Source organism: Gobio gobio (assembly GCF_949357685.1).
Source record: "Gobio gobio genome assembly, chromosome: 5".
Lineage (NCBI taxonomy): Eukaryota > Metazoa > Chordata > Actinopteri > Cypriniformes > Gobionidae > Gobio > Gobio gobio.
Window position 1 is genome coordinate 19,434,918 of NC_137101.1, and position 15,111 is coordinate 19,450,028.

The 15,111-nt window shown below is 37.0% G+C and overlaps 2 protein-coding genes across 2 annotated transcripts in view; one reads left to right on the forward strand and one right to left on the reverse strand.

The window, feature by feature from the left end:
* Positions 1-5,853: 5,853 nt before the first annotated feature.
* Positions 5,854-9,525, reverse strand: LOC307126145 (uncharacterized protein). Its single transcript, XM_079816543.1, has 4 exons — positions 8,916-9,525; positions 6,649-8,572; positions 6,341-6,530; positions 5,854-6,018 (listed from the first exon to the last, which is right to left on the reverse strand). Exons 2-4 carry the CDS (start codon positions 6,725-6,727, stop codon positions 5,973-5,975), a joined length of 315 nt encoding a protein of 104 aa, XP_079672669.1. The 5' UTR covers positions 6,728-8,572; positions 8,916-9,525; the 3' UTR covers positions 5,854-5,972.
* A 1,629-nt stretch (positions 9,526-11,154) lies between these two features.
* cfap54 (cilia and flagella associated 54) overlaps positions 11,155-15,111 on the forward strand; it is a gene marked incomplete at its 5' end in the record, with an annotated part of 32,311 nt that continues 28,354 nt past the window's right edge. Inside the window, 7 exons of the mRNA XM_079816484.1 lie at positions 11,155-11,303; positions 11,419-11,524; positions 11,655-11,798; positions 11,905-12,073; positions 12,160-12,218; positions 12,976-13,119; positions 13,234-13,347. Coding sequence (XP_079672610.1) covers positions 11,155-11,303; positions 11,419-11,524; positions 11,655-11,798; positions 11,905-12,073; positions 12,160-12,218; positions 12,976-13,119; positions 13,234-13,347 — 885 coding nt within the window. The remainder of the gene's footprint in view (positions 11,304-11,418; positions 11,525-11,654; positions 11,799-11,904; positions 12,074-12,159; positions 12,219-12,975; positions 13,120-13,233; positions 13,348-15,111) is intronic.

Below are 15,111 nucleotides of genomic sequence, written 5' to 3' on the forward strand. Positions count from 1 at the left end.
ACAATTTTGCGTTTGTGCGTGTGTGAAGTTGATGTTAAAAAGTTTGGGGTCAGTAATTTTTTTTTTTTTTTCAATAAATAATTTGTATTCTGCATGGATGCATTAAATTAGTCAAAAGTGACAGTAAAGACATTTATAATGTTACAAAAGATTGAAATTTCACTCCTGAAAAAAAAATTGTAACGGTTGTGGAAAAAAACACAACTGTTTTCAACATTGATAAAATTGATTCAACGATGATAATAAAAAATGTTCCTTGAGCAGCAAATCATCATATCAGAGTAATTTCTGAAGGATCATGTGACTGAAGACTGGAGTGATGATGCTGAAAATTCAGCTTTTCCATCACAGGATTTTTTTTTTTTTTAAATCCTGTTTTAAAATAGAAATTAGTTATTTAAAATTATAATAATATTTCACAATTACTAAAGTACTTTATGTATCATTTAAATAAATTTAGTATTTTTTCATGTCATTACATTGTTTAGAGCATAAGAAACAAATATATATATTTTTTTTTTTCCTGAAAAATTATATTTTATTCATGTTATGGTATGTCCTTGTATGTGGACACACCGGGACTCGACATGTATAGGCAAAAACAATTGTATCTTTTTTCATTCACCTCTCCATTTTCAGGTTTTAGGATTTTTTTAAAACCAAACTTTGTTTAAAGATGATTCTCAACTATGTTATGAAAAATATGACGGAATTAATTGATATACCTTATATGCAAGTAAAATGGTCATATGGGTTTTCCCATTCAATACAATGTATCTACACACTGGATCTAGTTTGCATATTAATTAGGGCTGTCCAAAGATTGATCGCGATTAATCGCATCCAAAATAAAAGTTTGTGTTTACATAATATATGTGTGTGTACTCTGTTAATTATTATTTATATATAAATACACACACATTCATGTATAAATTTAAGAAATATTTGCATGTATATACTGTATATACATTTATATAATCTATAATATATATACATATAAATGTTTTATATATAAAAATAATATTTTTTTCTTAAATATATACATGCTTATGTGTGTATTTATATATAAATAATAATTAACAGAGTACACACACATATATTATGTAAACACAAACTTTTATTTTGGATGCGATTAATCTTTTGACAGCCCTAATATTAATGTGTTCTTGGAGCAACATGTAGTGTAATAATTGGAGTAATAGCTGGCAACATTTTCATAATATCTAATATTTTATAGGAACATTGATATGTCATTTCTTTCCCTATTCACTTGTTGCGTGTCTCCCAAAATGTCTGATAAACATGATACATTTTACCTAGATGTTGATTTATAACAATCAATTTGTCCGAAAATAATAATTACAAAATATTATCATATTTCCATGAGTGCTAAATTTGACCATTTTGAAGGAGAAGTTGTTGTCCTGGTGAAACCTCAAAACAAATGGCATCTCTGAAAAGCCCTGAATGTGCTCTTTACGGGACATCCAGACTTAAAACTGACATGTATGTCAGAGAAATTCACTAAAATATAATGTCCTCGTACGTGGACAGTGGCACCCAGGAAGTTAAAGATGTTTACCAACCGAAAACTTTTGAACAGCAGTTTATTGTGATGTGCAATAAGTCCATTCGTGAAATTTCCTCACTACTAAATATTCCACTGTCAACCGCTAGTGGTATTATAACAAATGTGGAAGCAATTGGGAACAACAGCAACTCAGACATGAAATGGTAGGCCACGAAAATCACAGAGCGGGGTCAGCGCATGCTGAGGCGCACAGTGCGCAAAAGTCGCCAACTTTCTGCAGAGTAATTAGCTACAGACCTCCAAACTTTGTGTGGCCTTCAGATTAGCTCAAGAACAGTGTGTAGAGAGCTTCATGGAATGGGTTTCCATGGCCGAGCAGCTGCATCCAAGCCTTACGTCACCAAGTGCAATTAAAAGCACCGGATGCAGTGATGTAAAGCATGCCGCCACTGGACTCCAGAGCAGAGACGTGCTCTTTGGAGTGATGAATCACGCTTCTCTGTCTGGCAAGCCAATGGATGAGTCTGGGTTTGGTGGTTGCCAGGAGAACGGTTCTTGCCTGAATGTATTGTACCAAGTGTTAAAGGGTTAGTTCACCCAAAAATGAAAATTCTGTCATTAATTACTTACCCTCATGTCGTTCGACACCCGTAAGACCTCCGTTCATCTTCGGAACAGAAATGAAGATATTTTAGTTGAAATCTGATGGCTCTGAAAGGCCTCCATTGGCACAATGGCACTTTACACTCTCAAGACCCTTAAAAGGTACTAAAGACGTCGTTACAAAGTCCATCTCACTACAGTGGTTCTAAAATAACTTTATGAATCAGCGAGAATAGTTTTTGTGCGCAAAAAAACCCTAAATAACGACTTACATAGTGATGACGATTTCAAAACAAGGCATCATGAAGCTTCGAAGAGTTATGAATCAGCGAGTCGAATCAGTGGTTTGAATCGCCAAATTTCAGCAGTTTGGCGGTTTGACACGCGATCCGAATCATGATTCGGCTCACTGATTCATAACGCTTCGAAGCTTCATGATGCCTTGTTTTGAAATCGTCATCAAAGTCGTTATTTAGGGTTTTTTGCGCACAAAAACTATTCTCGCCGATTCATAAAGTTATTTTAGAACCACTGTAGTGAGATGGACTTTGTAACGACGTCTTTAGTACCTTTTAAGGGTGTCGAACGACATGAGGGTAAGTAATTAATGACAGAATTTTCATTTTTGGGTGAACTAACCCTTTAAGGGGGATTATGGTCTGGGGTTATTTTTTAGGAGTTGGGCTTGGCCCCTTAGTTCCAGTGAAATTCCCATAAACACACTCCTAAACCTTCTGGAAAACCTTCCCAGAAGAGCTGTAACTGTAATAGCTGCAAAGGTGGGTCAACTCCATATTAAACCCTACGGATTAAGAATGGGATGCAAATAAAGTTCACGTGCATGTAAAGGCAGGCATCCCAAAACGTTTGGCAATATAGTGTACATTTAAATGTTACTAACACTGCGTTGACATTCCTCACTACAATATATAAACTTCAGCTCTTCCTCGTTGTTTTACAGCAATTAGCATCCAAGATGCTGCGTTACTGCCATCTGCTGTTGTCTTCTCCTTTAAACAAATTTAAAAATGTACCCAAATTTAAACAAATATTTTCTTCCTTGGTCATGATTCCCACATTCTATTATACTTTTTTTACATTAGCCTGCTGTACCCATTTCCTGTAGCTGATGCTTCGTCAAACTTGAGCTTCACTGAAACCAATGTTTTGTGCATTTCATAAAGAGTTTATTTGAAAAAGAATAATGCATTACATCTTTTTTTCCATTATAGAAGAATATGATTTACAAGTAAAACCCTAGCTCCTTTAATGTTTTTTTTTGTACAATTATGATTTTTCATGGCGTATTTGTATTTCTTTCATGCATCTGTTCTGTATTCTAATGCAAAGATGTACTGATATTGCCATGTGTTAGTGCATGACTTTGTTTAATACAAAAATTGAGCTTACCATGTGACGTACATTGTACAACGTGCAAGCAGTGCTGATCGTGTGGAATTACTGCAAGTAATTTGAGATATTATTTTAAATAATAAATAAATGTTTTTTTTATATGTATATACACAAGCAAACCCTGGTCTTGTATATAGTTATTTGTGGTCGCACATGTGGACCATCTTCAGCCTTGCAATAAATAAATAAATAAATAAATAATCACAAAAAATAATACATAAATGGTAATAAGTTTTACTACTTGTTACATACACACTGGTAGATTTGTTATTAAAAGCTTTCCCAAAAAGCCACTAGATGACAGGTTGATAAATAGTTGAGTGGAAACGTGTAGGTTTATTAAATTATTATGGTTTAGAAATTGTATTGCATATACAGAGCTTTACATCCAACACAGAAGGAAAGCAAACGAAACTAATCCAGAAATTGTGTTCCTGTTCATCATAGAAAGTTTTTTTTCTTTTTCCATCATAGAAGATGCGTGTTAATGCTGTTCATCCTTGTCACATGCCATTTGAGTCATCTGAGGCAGCTGAGTCTCAACATCCTCAGAACAACTGATAAAGACAACAACAAAAAAGACAAAAGAGTGGAGTGAGCAGCACTTAAGAGCAAATGTGCTTGAAAAACTATGATTTTAATCAAGGTTCTTAATCCTGGAGATCTGCCTTCATACGTGTTTATTCAGGGTTTGAGCTAAACTCCAGAAACAGGACTATAACACCTCTATACCAGTATGTATCAGGAAAGAATATAAGGGAGTACAAAACTCTTTGTTTATCTATCTGTGCAATAAATAAACAAATATTAATAAATACATAATTATACCCATCTCCCGTTGGTCCTTCGGATGCTGCCATAGCAGATATATCAAGCCCTGACGGTTCTGAGGAGGAGGCGCCTCGGATCGACCTACTCAGCCCCATACGCAGCAGAGTGCGATGCACGGTGTATTGAGACACATCTTTCACACTGCCATCATTAAAGTGTTGTGTGACTTGTGCCACGGTATTCTTTCTGATGTCTCGGACCAGATGTATTAGCCTTAGTTGCCCTCGTCCATCGATGAGCCTTGGGCGCCCAACACCCTGTCGCCGGTTTGTGGGTTGTCCCTCCTCGCACCACTGTTGGTATATTTTCACCACTGCTGCCCGGGAGCAGCCAACAAGCCTAGCCGTTTCAGAAATACTCGTACCCAGTTGCCTTGCCATAACAATTTGTCCCTTGTCGAAGTCGCTCAGGTCTTTATTTTTTCCCATTTCTCCTGCATCCAACACGATTATATATATATTATGTTGATTATATTAGGAATGACAAGCAACCTGCGATTTTTTTAACCGACTATTTTGGTCGGTGCAAATACAGGATTCGTGTTATATAAGCAATATCACACTAAAAATGCGTTTAAATGTTACCAACCCTACGTTGGCATTCCTCACAAGATATAAACTTGAGCTCTTCCTCTTTGTGTACGGCAGTTCTTCTTTTGTTTTTATTGGCGGTTGGTAAACAGTTCTCGGGTGCATTACCGCCACCCACTGATCTGGAGTGTGGACTAACGTTACCTTTTTTACAGTCTATGATCAACAACCAACTGGTAGGATAAAAAAAATGACTCACTAATATTTACATGTCTTCCCACTATTCAAAGCCCATTTTGCCGCTTTATCTGCCTTTTCAATCCCATCAACTCCAAAATGTGCATGGACCCCCACACACATAACAGACAAATGCATTTAGTGAATTCTGAATGTAGCATTTCATACAATAAATCATCTCTACTCATAAAGTCGCTATACATGAATCTGATGCAATTACCCTCTCTGGCCTGATCTCATACCCATTGCCAGGCAATAACCATGGCCATCATTTCACATGCAAAGACAGATATTTTATCAGTAAGTCTCTTTCTACACTCAACATTAAACTCAGGGATTACTACTGCTGCTGCTGTTCTACCCATCTTAGGGTCTTTAGAACCATCTGTATACATTTGTAAATAACCGTAGTAATTTCTTCTGATGTATGAATTAAAGATCTTATAATTTCCCCCATGTTCATCTCCCATCAATTCAAGGAGGCTAAGATATATCTCTGGCTGTGGCAATAACCAAGCAACATGACATGTACATTGTACAACACGCAAGCGGCGTAATATTTGTTTCGAATATTCATTTACAGCATAAAATGTTGATCACGTAGAACTACTGCATTTGTATTGTTAATAAGCAGTAATACTTGTTACATACACACTAGATGTGTTATTAAAAGTGTTGCCAAAAAGCCACTAGATGACAGGTTGATAGTTGAGTGGAAATGTGTAGGTTTATTAATTTATTATGGTTTAGAAATTGTATATACAAAAGTTTTACATCCAACACAGAAAGAAAGCAAACAAAATGAATCCAGAAGATTATCCATGACGTCACATGCCATTTGAGTCCTCTGAGGCAGCAACATCCTCAGGACAACTGATGGAGACAATGAAAAAAGAGTGGAGTGAGCGGAGCTGAACACTAGAACAAATGTGCTCGACAAGGTTCTGAATACACACCAACATGCCTTCAATTTCAAGTGAAAAGACCTTGATTATACGGTTCAACAGGTGTTTATTCAGGGTTTGAGCAAGTCAATCTCCAGAAACAGGACTATAACACCTCTATACCAGTATGTATCAGGAAAGAATATAAGAGTGGACAAAACTCTTTATTAACTGGACACTGGAACAATGCTTAGTTATCTATCTGTGCAAGCAATAAATAAACAATTAATAAATACATAACTATAACTTGCCTATCTCCTGTTGGTGCTTCCTGTAGGTCTCCTTCTCGCTCATTGCACCAGTGTTGGTATATTTTCACCACTTCTGCCCGGGAGCAGTCCACAAGCTTTGCTGTTTCAGAAATACTCGTACCCAGTCGCCTTGCCATAACAATTCGGCCCTTGTCAAAGTCGCTCAGATCTGTATTTTCGCCCGTTTCTCCTGCATCCAACACATTGATTGTATTAGCAATGACAAGCTCGCTGCGATTTTTTACCACTATTTTGGTCGGGGCAAATTCAGGATTATAAGCAAAATCACACGTTTAAATGTTACTAACCTTGCGTTGACTTATTTTTCTTCTTCTTCTTGTTATGTTTAATGACAATTGGCAAATCAGCATCATCTTGCATTGACATCCCTCACTGCAAGAACTTGAGCTCTTCCTCTTTGTTTACGGCAGTTCTTCTTCTTCTATTGAGATTTTAGTGGTGGGCGACAAACAACAAAACGGTGTATTATCGCCACCGACTGGATATTCTTGTATTGCCTCTGGTATTTCTCCTAATCTGCTTTCTCAAACTTCCATCTTTGTTGAATTGTTAACACACTCCTTTGCATTTCTAATCCTACACATGTAGATTATTGGATAAGAATCGCTCCCAATTGTCGATTGACCTAATATTTCCCATTAACATTTTACTGCAAATTTTACTGAAACTATTGCTAGAACTATAAGCCTGAGTTTGAAAGATCCTTATACTAAACCTGGTTCTACCGTCATTTAAGCATACCAATAAACTGTCCTCCATAAACTCTGTATTTGAACTTCCCCATGTGACACTATGTGCATTGAAATCCCTGCAGGGATAATTGTTCACATGGATTGTATTAGTTTATTATTGTTACTTTCCCTAGTGATGTCCACACCTCCATTTTAATGCTTTCATATTGTGTTTCTATATTTACTTCACTATAAGCCACATTATTTATAGACGTTGGATACCCCCCCCCACTAGTTGTTTTTGTTCTATCGATTGACAGCACAACTGCTTTTTAACAAATCAGATTAGAAATGTTTTTGAACACCAAAACAGCATTTTAAAATGATTTCTGAAGGATCATGTGACACTGAGGAAGACTGGAGTAATGGCTGCAGAAAATTCAGGAATTTGTTAAATGAAATTAATTTAAAAATATATTCAAATAGAAAATGGTTATTTGAAATTGTCCTAATATTTCACAATATTATTGTTTTTTGAATCAAATAAATGCAGTGTTTGTGAGCATAAAAGACTTTGAAAAACTTTTGTGTATTTTGTGCATTTAGTTATATATTTAAATATTTTTCTTTGTGTTTTTTTCTGTAGCCACCACTGTAGAGTGCACCACTGAATGAGTCCATCCCTGTTAGAAAATCTGCAAGCTCCATGTTCATGGTATGTTGTCCTACAAAGTAGAAATTGAAGATAAAACTCTACTGAATGTTTATAAGAGGTTCAGCATCATCAATTTAAACAAGTGAAATGACTTAAGAAACAGAGAATGCCATTTAAACCAACAAAATCTTATGCAGTTTTATGGAATTGTGTCAGGATTTAACCATAATACAACTATTTTTTCCACATGTCTGCAGATGTCCCGAACTGAACAGCTGCAGACTGCATTGGATTTGGTGGAACGAGGTGTGGATTGTGTGTCCAAAGGAAGGGCCAGGTCACTTAATGGGGGTTTTGCTGTCTTTGACATGTTGTTCATGGCGGCAAGAACATACCAAGTTTTTCTTCCACACAAGCTCTGTTACTTCCTGATACAGTAAGCATGCTTAATAAGATGTGATGGCTGTCTTAACCACAGAAGTTTGGAAATTACAAGAGTTCCAAGAGCAGCAGAGTCCCAGAGAGCAGCACTGCCACTGACCGTACTGCCCTTTCCATGGATTTACACCTAGAGCTAATGGTCTTCCAACACAGACTCACTCTCAAACTCTCTGACTCCTGCAGAGATGTGCAACCTTTTATCATTTGGGTGAATGACATTTTTAAGCACTGAATGCACCATATTTGTGTTGGAGGAAAACACTGAGCTGATGTTCAAAAGTGGGACTGATGTGTCTTTTTGAGAGCTCTACATTAGGGGGTCGTGGCCTTCGGTATATGATGTGAAAGGTTAGTTATTTCTCATTGTTGACCGCAGGATGCTCCATGACGTCACATGCCATTTCAGTCTTCTGAGGCAGCTGAGTCTCAACATCCTCAGGACAACTGAAAAAAAGATTGGAGTGAGCTGAGCACTTAAGAACAAATGTGCTTCACAAACTACAATATTAATCAAGGTTCTGAATCCTGGGGATCTGCCTTCATACAGACCAACATGCCTTCATTTTCAAGTGAAAAGACCTTGATTATCTGGTTCATCAGGTGTTTATTCAGGGTTTGAGCAGGTCAATCTCCAGAAACAGGACTTTAACACCTCTATACCAGTATGTATCAGGTGAATATAAGAATGTACAAAACTCTTTATTCACCGGACACTTGAACAATGCTTAGTTATCTATCTGTGCAAGAACCAATAAATAAACAAATATTAATAAATACGTAATTATACCTAACGTTATCTCCCGTTGTTCCCTCGGATGCTGCCGAATCAGATATATCAAGTCCTGACGGTTCTGAGGAGGAGGCGCCGCGGATCGACCTACTCAGCCCCATACGCAGCAGAGTGCGATGCACGGTGTATTGAGACACATTCCTCACATTACAATTATTAAAACTTTCTGTGATTTTTGCCACAGTAGGCTTTCTGTGGGCTCGGACCAGGTGGGATAGCCTTAGTTGCCCTCGTCCATCGATGAGCCTTGGGCGCCCAACACCCTGTCGCCGGTTTGTGGGTTGTCCCTCCTCGCACCACTGTTGGTATATTTTCACCACTGCTGCCCGGGAGCAGTCCACAAGCTTTGCTGTTTCAGAAATACTCGTACCCAGTCGCCTTGCCATAACAATTCGGCCCTTGTCAAAGTCGCTCAGATCTTTATTCTTGCCCATTTCTCCTGCATCCAACACGTTGATTATATTAGCAATAATTTTTTTAACCACTATCTAGGTCGGTGCAGTTATAGCCTAAGCAAAATCACAGTTAAAATAAATTTAAATGTTACTAGCCCTACGTTGACTTCTTCTTTTACTTTTAATGGTGGTTGGCAAACCCACTTAAAGGTGCATTTCCACCACCTACTGGACTAGAGTATGGAGCATGACTACAACAAAAAAGTGGAAACAAATAAAAAACAAAACAAGGAAATGTATTTATATTCGTTACAGTGTGACCTTAAATCCTATCTATTAAACCTATTGCTTTCAAATTATTCACACACTTAATATGCATATGTCACACTTAAACAACATTTTTCTATTAGCTAGTTGAATTTGTTTTGTTTCATATGCTACACAATTTAATAACATGTAATATGTACCACAGTCTCTGGTAAACAACATTTGTAGCAATTGCCTGATTCATGTTTTCCAATAATAAACAGTGAATGGTTAAGCTGTGTGACCAATTCGGAGTCTAGATATAGTGTCCTCCCTACTTCCAAAGTTTTTCCTTCCATTTGGCTGTTGTATGACAACATTTTACCCCCCAATCCCACATATTTTGCCATTTCCTAAACATAGCCCCTCTAATTATCCCTTTCATTTCTGCTTTACTTAGTGATATGTTTATATCTATGTTGGTGTGTTTTACTGCCTTCTTGGCCATTTGATCAGCCTCCTCATTTCTATTTATCCCAACATGTGCCGGTACCTACAGGAATGATACTTAGCCTAATCCATATTGATGAATTTTGAACATGCTTTGTAGAAAATCATATAATATATAAGTCTAAGTCTTGTCCAGACTAGATGTAGACTTGTTCAAACAGAATATGAGTCTGAGCAAATGACTGTAGCCTACTTACTGGCTGAATTTCCTCCACCTAATCATTTCTGCTGAGTAAACTGATAAATGGTTACTTGTCCTTTTAGCAATTCTAATTTTAAAATGGGATACACACTGAAGCTGCTGTATTTCCTGAATCAGCTTCTTATGATCCATCTATAAAAAATGTTATCTCCTGACTATTATTTTGGTCCATGTAGCCTATATGTTTGTACAATCTCATTCTTAGGAACATATCCCTTTTTGTTATTAATTTCTTCCTAAATGTGAAGGTCTATGCATTGGAAATAACCACGGAGGTATGTTGTAGGAATTGCCTCTCTAGGATTTACATCTATTCTTGTCAATCCTATATCCTCAGCCTCTTTTTGTACAGTCCATCCAAAACATTATTTGACTAAATAAAATGTTGCATTACTGCCATCTGTATATAAATATTATATTACATATATAGGCCAAATACAAGTATTAATATTTTGTTTCATACACACATTGGTAGTGCAGTAATGCAGTAATGCATTTTTGATTCGTCATCAAAAATGTTGCAGTGATGGCAGGATAACAAAGATCAATAGTTGAGTGGATTTGTGTAAAATAAGAAAGATGTATTCATTATGGTTTAGAAATTGTATAGCATTGGCTATACATAGTTTTACATCCAACACACAAGGAAAGCAAACACAACTAATCCAGAAATTGTCTTCCTGCTCATCATAGTAGATGCGTGTTAACGTCGATTTTGTATAAAATGCATTTTAACTTCCAGGCAGAAGATTGCCCACCATTTCTTGCCATCACACGGTATACACACGCATGCGCACGGTCGTGCTCGGAGCAAAGTGAGTGCAGCGCGTAATTTCCATAACAACGGATTCAAACACAGTAACTCGCACGCGCTGTTGGAAACATGGACCCTTCACCGGCATCCTACTACGGATCCCTGGATAAAAGCAACCCTGTCCTGTCAGCTTTCCAAAGTGACCTAAAAGAGTTTAAAGCGCATATAAAGAAATGTTCAGGCTCGCCGAATTACGACTATCGATCCTACTCCAGAGGGTAAACAAGAACTGAAGTCTTTAACAGACTCTAATGTCATTGGTGTTTTGTATTAGGGTTTATATAATTTTATTTATGTTTAAGTGTATAATTAATGTACTTTGTTAACCGACAGGTCCATAAAACTGTTTGAAACATGGAACAAGTACAAATCTCGCCTTCCTCCCTCTTATTTCGAAGAGCACCTGTTGCAAACTGCAGATTTCCTCCTTGACACTAAGGTAAGGAAGGACAACTGTGTTTTTACCCTTTTTGCCGCAGTTACTTCAAAATGTATTATGCTAATGCATTCCATTTTCATGAATTTTTCAAATATCTTTATATAAATATTATTTTTTATCATTTGTTAAGCTATACAGGCTTGCTCTGTGGCAAGGGTACAGACTCTATCTGCAGCAGTTTTGCACAATAAGCCTGGAAAGCATACGAGATGTGGAGCACTTCAAGCAGTCATTCTTCTCAGATGGCTTTGATTCAAAGAGAGCCCGACTTACGGTTAGAGATCCTCCCTGAAGTACATTTCAATATAATTTTTTGTTTCTTTTAATAAATTGTATGGTTTGATTCATAATGAATGACCTTTGATCTGTGTGTCTGTTAGTTCCGTGCTCTTCAGGGAGAATGTCAGTGCATCTTCTATTTGGAGAAGGAGAAAAGTGCACTGCCAGACCAGAGTGGGGTTCAAAAGTTGCTGAGAATCCTGGGATTTGTGCGCATTCTGATGCAGGCGGTTCTGCCTGATGAAAGTTTATGCTGGATCCTGTACAATGGTACCTTCAGCAGCAATATGTTGGGTGCTGTGCATTTAACACTGACAAATACATGGTGATGTGACTTGTTTTCTATATTTCCTCAGGCTCGTTACACATGTATAACATATGCAGGTTCCTGATGTCAGCAGGCCATGCTTCACAGGTGTTTATTGATGAGTTTTAAATGTAACACTTTTAAGGATATACACTACTGTTTAAAAGTTTGGGTCTGTACGATTATTTACACTTTTTCATTGTTACAAAAGATTCTATTTTTAAAATAAATGCTGTTCTTTTGAACTTTCTATTCATCAAAGAATCCTGACATTTTTTTCCCACAAAAATATTAAGCAGCACCACTGTTTTTAACACTGATAATAATAGCAAATGTTTCTTGAACAGCAAATATTAGAATGATTTCTGAAGGATCATGTGACACTGAAGACTGAAGAGTAATGATGATGAAAATTCAGCTTTGCCATCAAACTAAATTACATTTTAGTTTAAAACAAAATTGAAAACCATTGATAATGTTTCACATACTGTTCTTGCTATATTTTTGATCAAATAAATGCAGCCTTTTTGAGCATTATTTCTTTCAAAAACATTTACCGACCCCAAACTTTTGAATAATAGTGTACCTAAAACGTATTCATATTTCAATATTACCACGCTGGTCTAAATTTGTTTACTTAAGGTTGTTATACAATACAGATAAGCATAAATACAGAAAAAGGAAACAAAATTGAAATAATAATAAACATGTAGGTGGATATGTATAAAATACAGCAACATACTTGCTTAATTTCTATAAATCTAACCCCTTCATGTTTGGAGCAAGTACCTAACTTTTTCATGCAAAACATGTACTTTTTGTACATTTTGGTTTGTTTTTTAAGTCTTTTTCTGTCTTCATTCAGGTTTTAGAGTACTTACTTTGGGCTTGCACATGTCTAGAGACCTCTGTTCCTCTGCTGACTGCCAACTTCCTGCCATGGAGGGCCACACTTTACTGTGCTGTGTGCGAATGTTACTTTTATGACTGTGCTTCAGTTCAGGCAGAGGTGGGTTTGACACAAAAAACTAAAGTTGCTTATAGCTTTATGATGATATCATATCAGAGACCACATAGGCATTCTGTCCTTCTTGTCTCTTGTTGTGCCGTTACCTGGCGATAGGTGTTTGCGCGGCGAGCCCTTGGCAAGATCAGCGAACTGGCCAAGCTAGAGGAGATTACTGGCTCCCAAGTGTCATTTGAGACCCAGCAAGCTTACAAGGAGGCCACAATAAAAGTGAGAACTGTAGCCTATAAGAAACATGCTGTTGTTTTTACAGTTCTTGTATAGAGTGGTGCAGTTGTGCATCACTTTGTAGGCCAACCGGCAGTTTGCATCACACTGGTTCTCTCGAGAAAAACCCAACAGGATTTCCCCATAGGCTTTTGGATTATTGCTAAAAAACAAGCTCTGTGATTAACAAAAGTTATGATACTTGCACGTTTTGTCCATCAAGATAATTATCACAGATGAATACAACTTTTATGAATTTTGAAGCCTAAATGCAGTCGCCAGAAGTAAAAAGCTAAAAGGCTAAAAAAAAACTACACCACGGTCCTACAACTTCAACGTCACCATCACCATCACTAAGCTTCCGATAACTCTTTCAGTTTTTATCTCAAAACATTTTCCCAGAACGTTTGAGTTAGAATAGTTCATAAGAGCACAATTATGTGCATAAGAAGACTGTAAAAGCTGACTGAGTTTAGTTTACCTGCTCGGCGTGATGGCGTTTAATCTCCCCCACAGCCTCTGTTGTTCCATTTAGCCACTTGTTAGCAACCACCATTTTCAAGACACAGAACAGCTTAAAAAAAATCACGAGTGGGGTAATACGGATTTATTTTATGTCGTAGAATAAAACGTGAAAGTGTCTTGAGCTTGTGTTCACCACAGACCTTATTTCAGTGGCTGTAATTTATCGACCTCCAAAATTTCATTCAGACTTTTTCTCTGAGATCAGTGAGTCTGTGCTAGTTATTCATCTGTAATCTTTCTTGGTGATTTCAACATGCATGAAAACACTGTACAATGCAACGAATTGATGTCTGTTCTGGACTGTTTCAGTTTAGCTCAACATGTACATTTTGCTACTCACTCCAAGGGTCATACATTGGATCTTATATGTACATCTGGCTTATATAATATTCTTGTTAGTGGAACCGATTTTGCTTTTTCGGATCACAAACTCCTAAACTTCAGTTTTAGTTTTCCAGCATCTATATCGCCTGTAAAAAAAAAAAGCTAAAATCTGTTCTGTGGATCCATCTGCTTTCTCTAATTCACTAAGGGCTTCTACCTTGTCAGATTGTTTACTATCTAACTGTCCATCAGAAATCTGCAGCATCTATAATAATACAATTTCCCAAATACTTGTGAAACATGCTTCTGTTAAAACCAGACTGGTTCCATCTGCACATGTTTCACCCTGGTTCACTCCGGAACTCCGAGCAATGAAAGCTATGGGTCGTTGCTTGGAAAGACTGTACAGGAAAACTGGACTCATTGTCCACTCTTTGGCTATGAAAGAACATTTTCTCAACTACCGTACAGCCCTCAACGCTGCAAGATCCTCATATTTCTCTTCTACTATTAAGAATTCCATGTGCAGGCCAAAATCCCTGTTTGCTATAGTCAACAATCTCACTAATCCTCCACAACATGTTATTTCTGGCTCTGAGGAGCTTGTGAATAATTTTTCTCATTACTTTTCAGACAAATTGAAGTCAATCACTGCATCCATTTCCAAATACACCCCTCATACAACTGACTCAAATGTTCACTTACTCCACAAACTCTCTCTCTCTGCTTTTACTCTTAACTACTTCTGGTGCCATAAGTGATCTAATTGTGAAGTCTAATTCTACATCCTGCCAGCTTGATCCTACATCTACTGTTTTGCTTAAGATGTACTGTATGTTCCTGAGGTTGAATCTTTCATAACACATATGAAAAACTCTAGTTTAACATCTGCTATTGTTCCAGCAGAATCAAAACTGG

What these genes read in the sequence shown, in the direction of transcription:
- LOC307126145 (XM_079816543.1), bottom strand. Translation starts at nt 6,727, where the DNA reads ATGTCAATGCAAGATGATGCTGATTTGCCAATTGTCATTAAACATAAC. An exon ending in GAAAAATAAGTCAACGCAAG is followed by an intron (nt 6,531 to 6,648) that starts GTTAGTAACATT and finishes TGTTGGATGCAG; the next exon opens with GAGAAACGGGCGAAAATACA. An exon ending in GAAGCACCAACAGGAGATAG is followed by an intron (nt 6,019 to 6,340) that starts GCAAGTTATAGT and finishes TGTCTCCATCAG; the next exon opens with TTGTCCTGAGGATGTTGCTG.